At 45.9% G+C, this 13,408-nt stretch overlaps 1 protein-coding gene across 1 annotated transcript; it reads right to left on the minus strand.

The window, feature by feature from the left end:
- Nucleotides 1-2,344: 2,344 nt before the first annotated feature.
- LOC121866218 (protein TonB-like) lies at nucleotides 2,345-2,656 on the minus strand. The gene has a single exon (XM_042365824.1). It carries the CDS (start codon nucleotides 2,654-2,656, stop codon nucleotides 2,345-2,347), a length of 312 nt encoding a protein of 103 aa, XP_042221758.1.
- Nucleotides 2,657-13,408: the final 10,752 nt, after the last annotated feature.

Genomic DNA, 13,408 nt, shown 5'->3' on the forward strand with positions numbered 1-13,408 from the left:
AAACTCTGTCTAACCCCGGCGTGCACCTTAGCTGTCTTTGTTAAATTAAGTTATGACGGACAGAGAGCCAATAAGGTCACCCTGTATATTTAAGCCTCTCTCTGTCCATGTAATCCAGTTGCCTCTGAAGATGTTTTGAAATTCCGGAGGTGGAACTGATATTTAAGGGAAAGGAAGAAGAGAAATTAAAGAATATCACTATCAGAAAAGAGGATGTTCTTAAGAAGATAAATAAACTAAAGAACACAAAATCCCCAGGGCCGGATGAAATTTTTCCTCGAGTCTTAAAAGAGTGTAGGGAACAGATTAGCGGACCCCTCGTAAACTTATTTACAAAATCATTAGACACTGGAGTTGTGCCAGAGTTGTGGAAACAGGCGAATGTAGTACCCATATTTAAAAAGGGAGACAGAGCATCAGCGTCAAATTACCGGCCGATCAGTTTGACGTCAGTAGTGGGGAAATTTCTTGAATCAATTATAGCAGATAGCATCCGATCGCATCTAGAGAAAAGCAAATTAATCTACGACTCTCAACATGGGTTTACAAAGGGAAAATCTTGTCTAACAAATCTGCTAACGTTTTTTAGGAAAGTCTTCGAGGTAGTAGATAATGACGAAAATTACGATGTTATTTACTTAGACTTTAGCAAAGCATTTGACAGAGTACCGCATCAGAGGCTTCTGAGAAAAATTAAGGCTCATGGTATCGAGGGGAAAGTTTTAAATTGGATAAAATCATGGCTCACCGATAGAACGCAGAGGGTCAGCGTAGATGGTGTTAAATCTGAGTGGGGCCGTGTAACCAGTGGGGTTCCCCAGGGGTCAGTACTAGGCCCACTCTTGTTCATAATCTACATAAACGATCTAGATACTGGGATCAGCAGTGACATAAGCAAGTTTGCGGATGACACCAAAATAGGGCGGCAAATTAATTCAGGGCAGGATGCAAATGCATTACAGGAGGATCTAAATAAACTGCAGGGGTGGTCTGAAAAATGGCAAATGAAATTCAACACCAGCAAGTGCAGCGTACTTAATATTGGAAGAACAAATACTTATAATGTATACAGCCTTAACAACATCAACCTAGAGAAGTCTTGTGAAAGAGACCTAGGGGTACTTGTAAGCCCAGACCTACGGCCTAGAAAACAGTGCGTTAATGTTCGAAATAAGGCAAACAGAGTATTGGGTTTTATATCTAGAAGTGTAAGTAACAAGAGTGCAGAGGTCTTATTGCAACTATATCTTGCGCTAGTTAGGCCGCACCTCGATTATGCGGTTCAGTTCTGGTGCCCCTATTATAGAATGGATATAAATTCACTAGAGTCGGTGCAGCGAAGAATGACAAAAAGATTCAGGGACTTAGAAACCTTCCATATCAGGATAGGTTAAAGAAACTTAACTTGCATTCCCTAGAAAGACGAAGAGTGCGGGGAGATATGATAGAAGTATTTAAGTGGGTGAAAGGAATCAATAAAGGGGATATAGATAAAGTTCTTATAATATCCGAGCAGGATAGGACTCGGAGCAACGGATTCAAGTTGGATAAGTTTAGGTTTAGGAGGGAGATAGGAAGAAAACTGGTTCACAAATAGGGTGGTGGACGAGTGGAACAAGCTTAGCAACTTTGTAGTAAGTGCTGGAACTCTGGAAAGTTTCAAAAGGAGGCTAGATAGATTCATGGATGATAGAGAGTGGTAGTAACTCTCGACAGGAGCTGCCATGCACAGGCCAACCGGCCTATTGCAGACTCCTTATTTTCTTTTTCTTATGTTCTTATGAATAAAGACGAAAGCTAAGGTGCTCCGTTGTTTCCCTTCTCCCGTGTGATTTTATCAAGATATATATATATATATATATATATATATATATATATATATATATATATATATATATATATATATATATATATATATATATATATATATATATATATATATATATATATATATATATATTTCACTAATATGTAAAAAATAAAGAGTACTGTAATGGCTAAGAAGGGGAACAAAGTGTCACGTGGACATTATGGTTGGGTATGCACGACTACCAGAGGCATTTACCGCACGTGTTCTCCCTGTCACCAGGACGAATCGCAAATTGACTCAGCGGAGTCACAAACTACATGTATGGTTGGCACCATCACCGCTGCCACACGTATGATACACATACGGAAACATGACCTTGGGTGAGATACCCCACAACACAGCTTAAGACACGGGGTAGGTTAGGTAAGGTTAAATTATAAACTAAATCAACTTCTATATTTATTATTTATTATTATTTTTTTTCTTCACTCAGTTGAGTTGTGGGGACTCACTTCCCACCGCCGGTCCGGTTCTTCAGTGTTTTTTCTGGCCCTTGTTTTTGTTTTGGGTCTTGTGGTTTTTCTTTGTCTCTTTGTCTTTGGACCGTTTTTCACCCTTGGAGCTGGAACACCCCTTGCCATTATTTTTCCCCTTGGCACTTTTATCTACCCTGGGCTGGGCCTTGTGCGACTTTTTCTGCTCTTTAGGAGTGGTTTGGGGCTTGGGTTGGTCTTCGGGCTTGTACTTGGGCTGAGGCTTGGGCTGAGGCTTGTCTTCCCGCTTTTTCCGCTCGATCTTCATATCGAAGTTGGGGACAGCTGAACTCAGATTCCTCGTTTTACCCATTTTCTTTAATACTACATAACGTGTAGCCACCAGGAGGCAGTTTCTTAAAGACTGTGTCCAAGAAAATGTTGTAAGAGGTCCTGTGTGTAGTGTATTGTGTTGTGTAGGTATATAATGTAGTATGAGGTGTAATGTATAGTGTGTGTATACTGTATAGCCTAAGAGTATAGTGTACATGTGTGATGGTGAAAATATACTGAAGGCAGTGTTAGTGAATATAGTGAAGTAAGTGTGGTACTGTAGATATAGTTGAAGTGGAGGTATAGTGTGGTAGTTAAGGTATAGTGTGGTCGTGAAAGTACTGTGTGGTAGTGAGGGCACAGTGTGGTAGCGTAGCTATAGTGGTAGTAAAGGTATAGTGTGGTAGTGAAGGTATAGTGTGATAGTGAAGGTATAGTGTGGTAGTGAAGGCATAGTGTGGTAGTGAAGGTATAGTGTGGTAGTGAAGGCATAGTGTGGTAGTGAAGGTATAGTGTGGTAGTGAAGGTATAGTGTTGTAGTGAAAGTAGAGTGTAGTGAAGGCATAGTGTGTGTGTATAGTGTGGTAGTGAAGGTATAGTGTTGTAGTGAAAGTAGAGTGTGGTAGTGAAGGCATAGTGTGGTAGTGAAGGTATAGTGTGGTAGTGAAGGTATAGTGTAGTAGTGAAGGCATAGTGTAGTAGTGAAGGTAATCAGAGTATAGTGTGGGTGTGAAGGTAATGAGAGTATAGTGTGGTAGTGAAGGTAATGATAGTATAGTGTGGTAGTGAAGGTAATGAGAGTATAGTGTGGTAGTGAAGGTAATGATAGTATAGTGTGGTAGTGAAGGTAATGATAGTATAGTGTGGTAGTGAAGGTAATGAGAGTATAGTGGTAGTGAAGGTAATGAGAGTATAGTGGTAGTGAAGGTAATGATAGTATAGTGTGGTAGTGAAGGTAATGATAGTATAGTGTGGTAGTGAAGGTAATGAGAGTATAGTGTGGTAGTGAAGGTAATGAGAGTATAGTGTGGTAGTAAAGGTAATGAGAGTATAGTGTGGTAGTGAAGGTAATGATAGTATAGTGTGGTAGTGAAGGTAATGATAGTATAGTGTGGTAGTGAAGGTAATGATAGTATAGTGTAGTAGTGAAGGTAATGAGAGTATAGTGTGGTAGTGAGGGTAATGATAGTATAGTGTGGTAGTGAAGGTAATGAGAGTATAGTGTGGTAGTGAAGGTAATGATAGTATAGTGTGGTAGTGAAGGTAATGAGAGTATAGTGTGGTAGTGAAGGTAATGAGAGTATAGTGTGGTAGTGAAGGTAATGATAGTATAGTGTGGTAGTGAAGGTAATGATAGTATAGTGTGGTAGTGAAGGTAATGATAGTATAGTGTGGTAGTGAAGGTAATGCGAGTATAGTGTGGTAGTGAAGGTAATGATAGTATAGTGTGGTAGTGAAGGTAATGATAGTATAGTGTGTTAGTGAAGGTAATGATAGTATAGTGTGGTAGTGAAGGTAATGAGAGTATAGTGTGGTAGTGAAGGTAATGATAGTATAGTGTGGTAGTGAAGGTAATGAGAGTATAGTGTGGTAGTGAAGGTAATGATAGTATAGTGTGGTAGTGAAGATAATTAAAGTATAGTATGGTAGTGAAGGTAATGATAGTATAGTGTGGTAGTGAAGGTAATGAGAGTATAGTGTGGTAGTGAAGGTAATGATAGTATAGTGTGGTCGTGAAGGTAATGAATATATTGTGCGGTAGTGAAGGTAATGAATATATTGTGTGGTAGTGAAGGTAATGAATATATTGTGCAGTAGTGTAGGTAATGAATATATTGTGTGGTAGTGAAGGTAATGAATATATTGTGTGGTAGTGAAGGTAATTAAAGTATAGTGTGGTAGTGAAGGTAATGAATATATTGTGTGGTAGTGAAGGTAATGAATATATTGTGTGGTAGTGAAGGTAATGAATATATTGTGTGGTAGTGAAGGTAATGAATATATTGTGTGGTAGTGAAGGTAATGAATATATTGTGTGGTAGTGAAGGTAATGAATATATTGTGTGGTAGTGAAGGTGATTAAAGTATAGTGTGGTAGTGAAGGTAATGAATATATTGTGCGGTAGTGAAGGTAATGAATATATTGTGTGGTAGTGAAGGTAATGAATATATTGTGTGGTAGTGAAGGTAATGAATATATTGTGTGGTAGTGAAGGTAACGAATATATTGTGTGGTAGTGAAGGTTAATGAATATATTGTGTGTTAGTGAAGGTAATGAATATATTGTGTGGTAGTGAAGGTAATGAATATATTGTGTGGTAGTGAAGGTAATTAAAGTATAGTGTGGTAGTGAAGGTAATGAATATATTGTGCGGTAGTGAAGGTAATGAATATATTGTGTGGTAGTGAAGGTAATGAATATATTGTGTGGTAGTGAAGGTAATGAATATATTGTGTGGTAGTGAAGGTAATGAATATATTGTGTGGTAGTGAAGGTAATGAATATATTGTGTGGTAGTGAAGGTAATGAATATATTGTGCGGTAGTGAAGGTAATGAATATATTGTGTGGTAGTGAAGGTAATGAATATAGTGTGGTAGTGAAGGTAATGATAGTATAGTGTGGTAGTGAAGGTAATGAATATATTGTGTGGTAGTGAAGGTAATGAATATATTGTGCGGTAGTGAAGGTAATGAATATATTGTGTGGTAGTGAAGGTAATGAATATATTGTGTGGTAGTGAAGGTAATGAATATATTGTGTGGTAGAGAAGGTAATGAATATATTGTGTGGTAGTGAAGGTAATGAATATATTGTGTGGTAGTGAAGGTAATGAATATATTGTGTGGTAGTGAAAATATATTGAAGGTATGATGTGGTATAGTGTCTTGGAAAATTCATGCTATTTCCCACAACCACACGTGTAGCGAGGGTTAAGCCTATTGACACGTGTACTGTATGTAGTTTGTTTACATCTATCAGCTGCATATATCTATTTCAAATTTTTATAACTCCACATTTTCACATTTTAATAGACTTAACATTAACAATTAACTTGAAAAAAAAATCAATCAGCCAAAAAGAAATGTACCTGGGGTGGGGTTACTTAATTACATAGACTCATTGTAAAGGTAACACATTATAGTGGAATTATCTAGGAAAAGAACTACATTATTTCTTGTCTGTCTGTCTGTCTGTCTGTCTGTCTAATTTAATCAATTCATTTCTCTCTCTCAGTACGGAGTGTTAGATGAGCTGTCAGATTTGTTAAGTTAACATATATGTATGAATTTGTTCCGCTACCTCGAGCACAAATTAAGCGGAAATTTGCAAGTAAAAGCTTTGATAATTTTTCCCTTTTATTTTAAGTGTGTGGTGTGTGTGTGTGTGTGTGTGTGTACAGCTACAAATGAATTCAAACTCACTAAATCGGTTTATTGGTCGATATTCTGAGATTATTATTATTATTATTATTATTATTATTATTATTATTATTTTTTTTTTTTTTTTTAGTTCAGGTTAGGTTAGGTGCAAAACTGTTTTTCCGATGGTTTTTGGTGTGTTTTGAATGAACACTTTTACCTGAAGTTTTATTGTCAATATCAGATTCTGAAATGGGAAAGCCTCCTTTCCCATATCAGAGACATGCCAAAATGAAACAGACGTTCTGTTATAAAAACCATATATTTATCTATAATTATATACGACATATTTTACAGTAAAGTAGATAATATACAGTAGTTCGATAAGGGAGGAAGAACAACAGACGCCGTCAGGACTGGTCTTGACGGCAGATGTAAAGTTATTGCAATGGTACTTTATCTACATGTTAGTGTGAATAAAAGTTGGTGGCAATAAAGGTAAGAGTATAAAGTAAGCGTTAACACAAATATTAATACTTGGACAATAGATATCTTTTAAGAGGCGGTTTAAAGGACGGGAGTGTAGTTTGCTTGGATGGGTGGGGGGTAAGTTGTTCCACACCTTTCACACCGTGATATTTTATGGAGGTCTGGGACTGAGAAGAGCGCATGGGGGCAGCTTTAGTAGTCTCTGGGTGTCTTTAAGTTATACCTCTAGTTATTCTTCCGGAACTTGAAATAATTATTATCATTCGCGATTAAATGATTATAAAACAATTTAGCCAAAATGTTTGTTATTGTGATTAGTTGTGTCAAGAAATTGCCAGCACAACTTTCCCGGGGCAGTGATCAGGGTTTGTGCTTAGTGATGCCGGTGGCCCTCGTAGTGTATGACAATGTATCATGCATGTTACAAACAAGGTCATAATAGAAATTTTCTATTGCTGCAAGAGTGTTCATGGTGTTCATAGTTTTACTGGCGAAAGAGGTATGAGTGACTGGCATAGAGATAATCATCGTCTGCAAATAAGTGGATGATGAGTAAAAGTTAGAAGGGACTATATCGTTTATGAAAACAAGCACACTACTGCCGAGAATGAAGCCTTGAGGACGCCATACAAAATAGGTGAGAGTCAGGTTGTTAATAGTTATAGCATACTGCTTCCTGCCAGAGAGACATGAGGTAAGTCACTCAGAGATAAGCCCCTAATGCCGTAATGTTCAAGCTTTGACAGGAGGATGGTATGGTCGACAGTACCAAAAAGCTAAAGACGTCCAGAATATCTGACTGTGAACTGACTGTGATCAAAGGAGTTCAAGATGTCATTACGAAAGGATAGCAGAGCACTTTCAGTTGACTCCAACCCTACATCTCAAAAACTGAGAATCTGTAAAGATGTTATTGACACTTCAGAAACAAGTTTATTTTACTATTTGCCAACTACCCAGTATTTTAGTTAAGTCTGGGAGGACCGATATGGGTGACACCAAGTGAAGGAGGAATATGAATGTGTAAGAGAACAGGTAATAATAAGCATACTTTCTTGATGATCTTTGGTCGTCGACTGCTGCTGCTGCATTTTGGACTTTTGTAATGGCTAATACTATTGTTCTTATTTGCCGCTCGAGGAAGTGCAACAGATGCTTTAATCTGTCTTTTATACCAAGATTTTAATGCTCAGGATTGGTGTTGTAGTACAGTGACAAACTGAACCTTATATCCAAGCGAGGTCTCACAAAACAAGAGAATATAGTTTTAGGATGACCCTGCTAGTCTTATAACCAACACTCCTTTGTATGAACTCCAAGTACTGTTTGAGCAACACATTGTTGTCTTGGTTTAAGATTTCTACTTATCATTACCCCTAAATCTTTCTCACCTATCAATGTTGTCCATCTGATATCTGGTTTCTCTATTTATATCCCCTAGGCTTTTACATTTGTCCACATTAAATTTCATCTGACATTTTTCTGACCATGCCCCACAATTTTTTTTAGAGTTTCTTATAGTTTTACGGAGTCTGCAGATTTAATTACTCGCCCTATTTTAATGTCATCAGCAAATTTACTTATATTACTGCTCACACTTATATCTGCGATGTTTGTGTATGGTGATAAATAGTAATAGTCCACCATTGAGCTTTGGGAATTTACCAGTGACGTTACCTCAATCGGATTTAGTGTCACTAATGCTGACTCTCTGTTCCTGTTCTGTAACCATTCCCTGATCCATTTTATAATATCTTCCAATGCCATGACCTCCACTTCGTATTAGTATTCGTGGGGACTGTCGAAGGGTTTGCTGGAAGTCGATGCACAGTATACCATCATACTGTGCTCGCTACCCACGATACGAAAATAGTTGAAAAGAATGTTAATAGATTTGTCAGACAAATACCCACTTATGCAGCCACATGGGGAACTGATGAGCTATGTTTGCGTACCCGAATAAGTTTAAAATTATTGCTTCCAGCACTTGCTCGTACTGATGTTTAACTGATTGACGGTAGCTATAGATTGAGCTATCTCTTAAAAACGGCATCACATTCGCCATTCTCCAGGTTTTAATACTACACTTGTTTTTAACGACATATTGAAAGCTTGCCAATGGTTTTAAATTAGACAAATTTGATTTAGGAGCGAGAAAGGAAAACAATGGTTTGAAAATAGAGTAGTGGGAGAGTGAACAAGTTACCAAACATCATCATTACTGAATACACTGAGAAGCTTCAAACATAGGTTGGATGGATATACGTTGGGTGTAAACGAGACGGCCCAGTATGGGCCAATAGAACCGCTGCAAGCTTCCTCCATTCTTAGGTTCGTATAAAAGTGTTTTACCACAATAATCTGATGACCCACTAGTCTTATTACCACGTTTTTCTGTGTGTCGGGGGTGAGTGTGGTGGTGTGTGTCTGTCGGGTGAGTGTGGGTGTGGTCGGTTAAGTGGTGGGTGTGTGTGTGTGTGTGTGTGTATGTCGGGAGGGTGGTGGTGTGTGTCTGTCGGGGGTGAGTGGTGGTGTGTCGGGCGAAATGTGGTGGTGTGTGTGTGTGTATGTGTCGGGAGGAGTGTGGTGGTGTCGGGGTGAGAGTGGTGGCGTCTGTGTGTGTGTGTGTCGGATTGAGTGTGGTGTGTGTCGGGGCTGGCGGTGGTGGTGTATGTCGGGGGTGAGTGGTGGTGTGTCGGGGGTGGTGGTGTGTGTGTGTGTGGGTGGGTGTGTGTGTGTGTGCGTGTGTATGTGTCGGAGTTGGTGTGGTGGTGTGTCGGGGGTGAGAGTGGTGGCGTCAGGTGTGTGTGTGTGTCGGGATTGAGTGTGGTGGTGTCGGGGCTATGGTGGTGTGGGTGGTGGTGGTGGTGCGGGGGTGGTGGTGTGTGTCGGGTGAGTGTGAGGGGGGGGTGGTGGGGAGGTGTCGGGGGTGTGTGGCAGTGTGAGTGTGGTGGTGTGTCTGGGGTGTGGTGTGTCGGGGTGAGTGTGGTGTGTCGGGGGCAAGTGTGGTGGTGTGTGTCGGGAACTGTGGTGTGTGTCGGAAGTGTGGCGTGTGTAGTGTGTGGGTGTGTGTCGGGGTGAGTGTGGTGGTGTGTGGTCGGGGGTAAGTGTGGTGGTCTGTGTCTGGGGTGGAGTGTGGTGGTGTGTGTCGGGGGCAAGTGTGGTGGTGTGGCCGGGGTAAGTGGTGGTGTGTCGGGGGTAAGTGTGGTGGTGGTGGTGTCGGGGGTGAGTGTGGTGGTGTGTGGGTGGGTGGTGAAGGGGTGGTGGTGTGTGTCGGGGGTGAGTGTGGTGGTGTGTGCCGGGGCAAGTGTGGTGGTGTGTCGGGGAAGTGTGGTGTGTGTGGCCTGGGGGAAGTGTGGTGGTGTGTGTCGGGGGTAAGTGGTGGTGTGTGTCGGGGGTGAGGTGGTGGTGTGTCGGGGTGAGTGGTGGTGTGATCTGGGGTAAGTGTGGTGGTGTGTGTCGGGGTTAGGTGTGGTGGTGTGTGTCGGGGGGTGAGTGTGGTGTGTGTCGGGGGGAGTGTGGTGGGTGTGTCGGGGGTAAGTGTGGTGGTGTGTTCGGGGTGGGCGTGGTGGGTGTGTCGGGGTAAGTGTGGCTGGTGTGGTCGGGGGTAACTGTGGTGGTGTGTGTCGGTGGGGTGGTGGGTGTCGGGGGTGGGGTGGTGGTGTGTCGGGGTAAGTGTGGTGGTGTCGAGGTGGGGCGGTGGTGGTGTGTCGGGGGGTAAGTGGTGTGGGTGTGTCGGGGGGTAAGTGTGGTGGTGTCGGGGTGAGTGTGGTGGTGTGGGGCATGTGTGGTGGTGTGCGTCGGGGTGGAGTGTGGAGGTGTGTCTGGGGTGAGTGGTAAATGGGGGGTAAGTGTGGTGTGTGTGTCGGGGGCTGAGTGTGGTGGTGTGCGGTCGAAGGGCGGTGAGTGGTCGGGTAGAGTGTGTGGCGGTGTGGTCGGGGGTAGTGTGGGTGGTGTGTGTCGGGGCGTGAGGTGGTGGTGTGGTCGGGGGTGAGTGTGGTGGTGTCTGTGGGAAGTGGTGGTGTGTGTCGGGGGTGGGCGGTGAGTGGTGTGGTCGGGGGTGGGGCTGAGTGTGTCGGGGTGGAAGTGGGTGTGTGTGTTTGGGGGTGAGTGGTGGTGTGCGTGGTAAGGGTGGTGGCGTGTGTCGGGCAAGTGTGGTGGTGTGTCGGGGGTAAGGTGGTGGTGTGGGTGTCGGGGCGTGGTATGTGCTCGGGTAAGGTGGTGTCGGGGGTAAGGTGGTGGTGTGTCGGGGGTGGGTGTGGTGGTGTGTGTCGGGGTGGCGTGTGGTGGTGTGTGTCGGGGGTAAGTGTGGTGGTGTGTGTCAGGGGGGGAGTGTGGTGGTGTGTGTCGGGAGTGGGGTGTGGTGTGTGTCAGGGAGTAGAGTGTGGTGTGTGTGTCAGGGGTAAGTGTGGTGGTGTGTGTCAGGGTAGGGTGTGGTGTGGTGTGTGTCAGGCAGTGTGTGGTGTGTGGTCAGGGAGTGGGGTGTGGTGTGGGGGGTGGGTGTGGTGGTGTGTCAGGGGTGGGTGTGGTGGTGTGTGTCGGGGTAGAGGTGTGGTGAGGTGTGTGTCGGGGTAAGTGTGGTGGTGTGTGTCGGGTGAGTGTGGTGTGGTGTGTGTCGGGATAGAGTGTGGTGTGTGTGTCAGGGGGTGGGAGTGTGGTGGTGTGTGTGTCGGGGATGGGAGGTGTGGTGGTGTGTGTCAGGGAGATGGGTGTGGTGTGTGTGTCGGGGGTGGGTGTGGTGGGTGTGTGTCGGGGTGAAGTGTGGTGGGTGTCGGAATAGGGGTGTGGTGGTGTGTCGGGGAGTGGGGGTGTGGTGTGTGTCGGGTAAGTGTGGTGGTGTGTGTCGGGGTAAGTGTGGTGTGTGTGTCGGGGTGGGGTGTGGTGTGTGTCGGGGGTAAGTGTGGTGGTGTGTGTGTCAGGTGAGGTGTGGTGGTGTGTGTCGGGGGTGTGTGGAGGTGTGTGTCAGAGTGGGTGTGGTGGTGTCGGTAAGTGTGGTGGTGTGTCAGGGGTGAGTGTGGTGTGTGTCGGGGAGTGAGTGTGGTGGTGTGTGTCGGGGTGGGGTGTGGTGGTGTGTGTCAGGGGTGGGGTGTGGGTGTGTGTCGGGTGGTGTGGGTGTGTCGGGGTAAGTGTGGTGTGTGTGTCGAATGAGTGTGGTGGTATTGTACGGGGATGCGGTGGTGTGTGTGTCGGGAGTGTGGTGGTGTGTGTCAGGGGTAAGTGTGGTGTGTGTCGGGGCGAGTGTGGTGTGTGTCAGGGGGTAGAGTGTGGTGTGTGTGTCAGGGGTAAGTGTGGTGGTGTGTGTCGGAGTGAGTGTGGTGGTGTGTGTCGGGGAGGTTGGTGGTGTGTGTCGGGGTGGAGTTGGTGGTGTGTCGGGAGTAAGTGTGGTGTGTGTGTCAGAGGTGAGGTGTGGTGGTGTGTGTCAGGGGTGGTGTGGTGTGTGTGTGTCGAGGGTGGGTGGTGTGTGTCGGGGTAAGGTGTGTGTGTCGGTGGTGTAGATGTGGTGTGTGTCAGGAATGAGGTGTGGTGGTGTGTGTCGGGGTAAGTGTGGTGTGTGTGTCAGGGGTGAGTGTGGTGGTGTGTGTCTGGTGGGTGTGGTGGGTGTGTGTCAGGTGGGGTGTGGTGTGTGTGATGGGTGGTGTGTCGGGGTAAGTGTGGTGGTGTGTGTCAGGGGTGGGTGTGTGTTGGTGTGTGTGTCAGGGGTGGTGTGGTGTGTGTCGGGGTGGGGTGTGGTGGTGTGTGTGTCAGCGGGGTGGTGTGGTGTGTGTCAGGGTAGAGTGGTGGTGTGTGTCAGGGTGATGGTGTGTGGTGTGTGTCGGGGTGGGGTGTGGTGTGTGTCGGGGTTAAAGATGTGGTGGTGTGTGTGTGTGTGTGTGTGTGTGTGTGTGTGTGTGTGTGGGGTGTGTGTGTGTGTGTGTCAGGGGTGGGTGTGGTGGTGTGTCGGGGTGGGGGTGTGGTGGTGTGTGTCGGGGTGGGGTGTGGTGGTGTGTGTCGGGGTTGGAGTGTGGTGGTTGTGTCGGGGTGGGGTGTGGGTGTGTGTCAGGTGGTGTGGTGGTGTGTGGGGTCAGGGGTGTGGTGGTGTGTGTGTCGGGATGGTGTGGTGGTGTGTGTCAGGGGTGAAGTGTGGTGGTGTGTGTCAGGGGTAAGTGTGGTGAATTGTGTGTGTCAGGGGTGGAGTGTGGTGGTGTGTGTCGGGGTAAGGGTGTGGTGGTGGTGTTATGGGGTGAGTGTGTGGTGGTGTGTGTCAGTGGGGTGTGGTGGTGTGTGTCGGGGTGGTGTGGTGGTGTGTGTCTCGGGAGGGTGTGTGGTGGTGTGTGTCAGGGGTGGGGTGTGGTGGTGTGTGTGTCGGGGAGATGGGGTGTGGTGGTGTGTGTCAGGGGGTGGGGTGTGGTGGTGTGTGTCAGGGGTGAGGTGGTGGTGTGTGTCTCGGGGTTAAGTGTGGTGGTGTGTCAGGGGTAAGTGTGGTGGTGTGTGTGTGTGGGGTGGAGTGTGGTGGTGTTGTCAGGGAGTAAGTGTGGTGGTGTGTGTCAGGGAGTGGGGTGTGGTGTGTGTCGGGGGTAGGTGTGGTGGTTGTGTCAGGGGGAGTGTGGTGGTGTGTGTCGGGGTGAGTGTGGTGGTGTGTCGGGGGTAAGTGTGGTGGTGTGTGTCGGGGTGGGTGTGGTGTGTGTCGGGGTGGAGTGTGGTGGTGTGTGTGTGTCAGGTGGGGTGTGGTGGGGTGTGTCAGGAGTGGGGTGAGTGTGTGTCAGGTTGGGGTGTGGTGTGTGTGTCGGAGTTGGGGTGTGGTGTGTGTCGGGGTGGGGTGTGGTGGTTGTGTGTGTCAGGGGTGGAGTGTGGTGGTGTGTCAGGGGTGGGGTGTGGTGGTGTGTGTCAGGTGTGTGGTGTGTGTCAGGGTAGTGTGTGGTGGGTGTGTGTCGGGGTAGGGTGTGGTGGTGTGTGTCGGGGA

This window comes from Homarus americanus, unplaced genomic scaffold (genome assembly GCF_018991925.1).
Source record: "Homarus americanus isolate GMGI-L3 unplaced genomic scaffold, GMGI_Hamer_2.0 scaffold49377, whole genome shotgun sequence".
NCBI lineage: Eukaryota > Metazoa > Arthropoda > Malacostraca > Decapoda > Nephropidae > Homarus > Homarus americanus.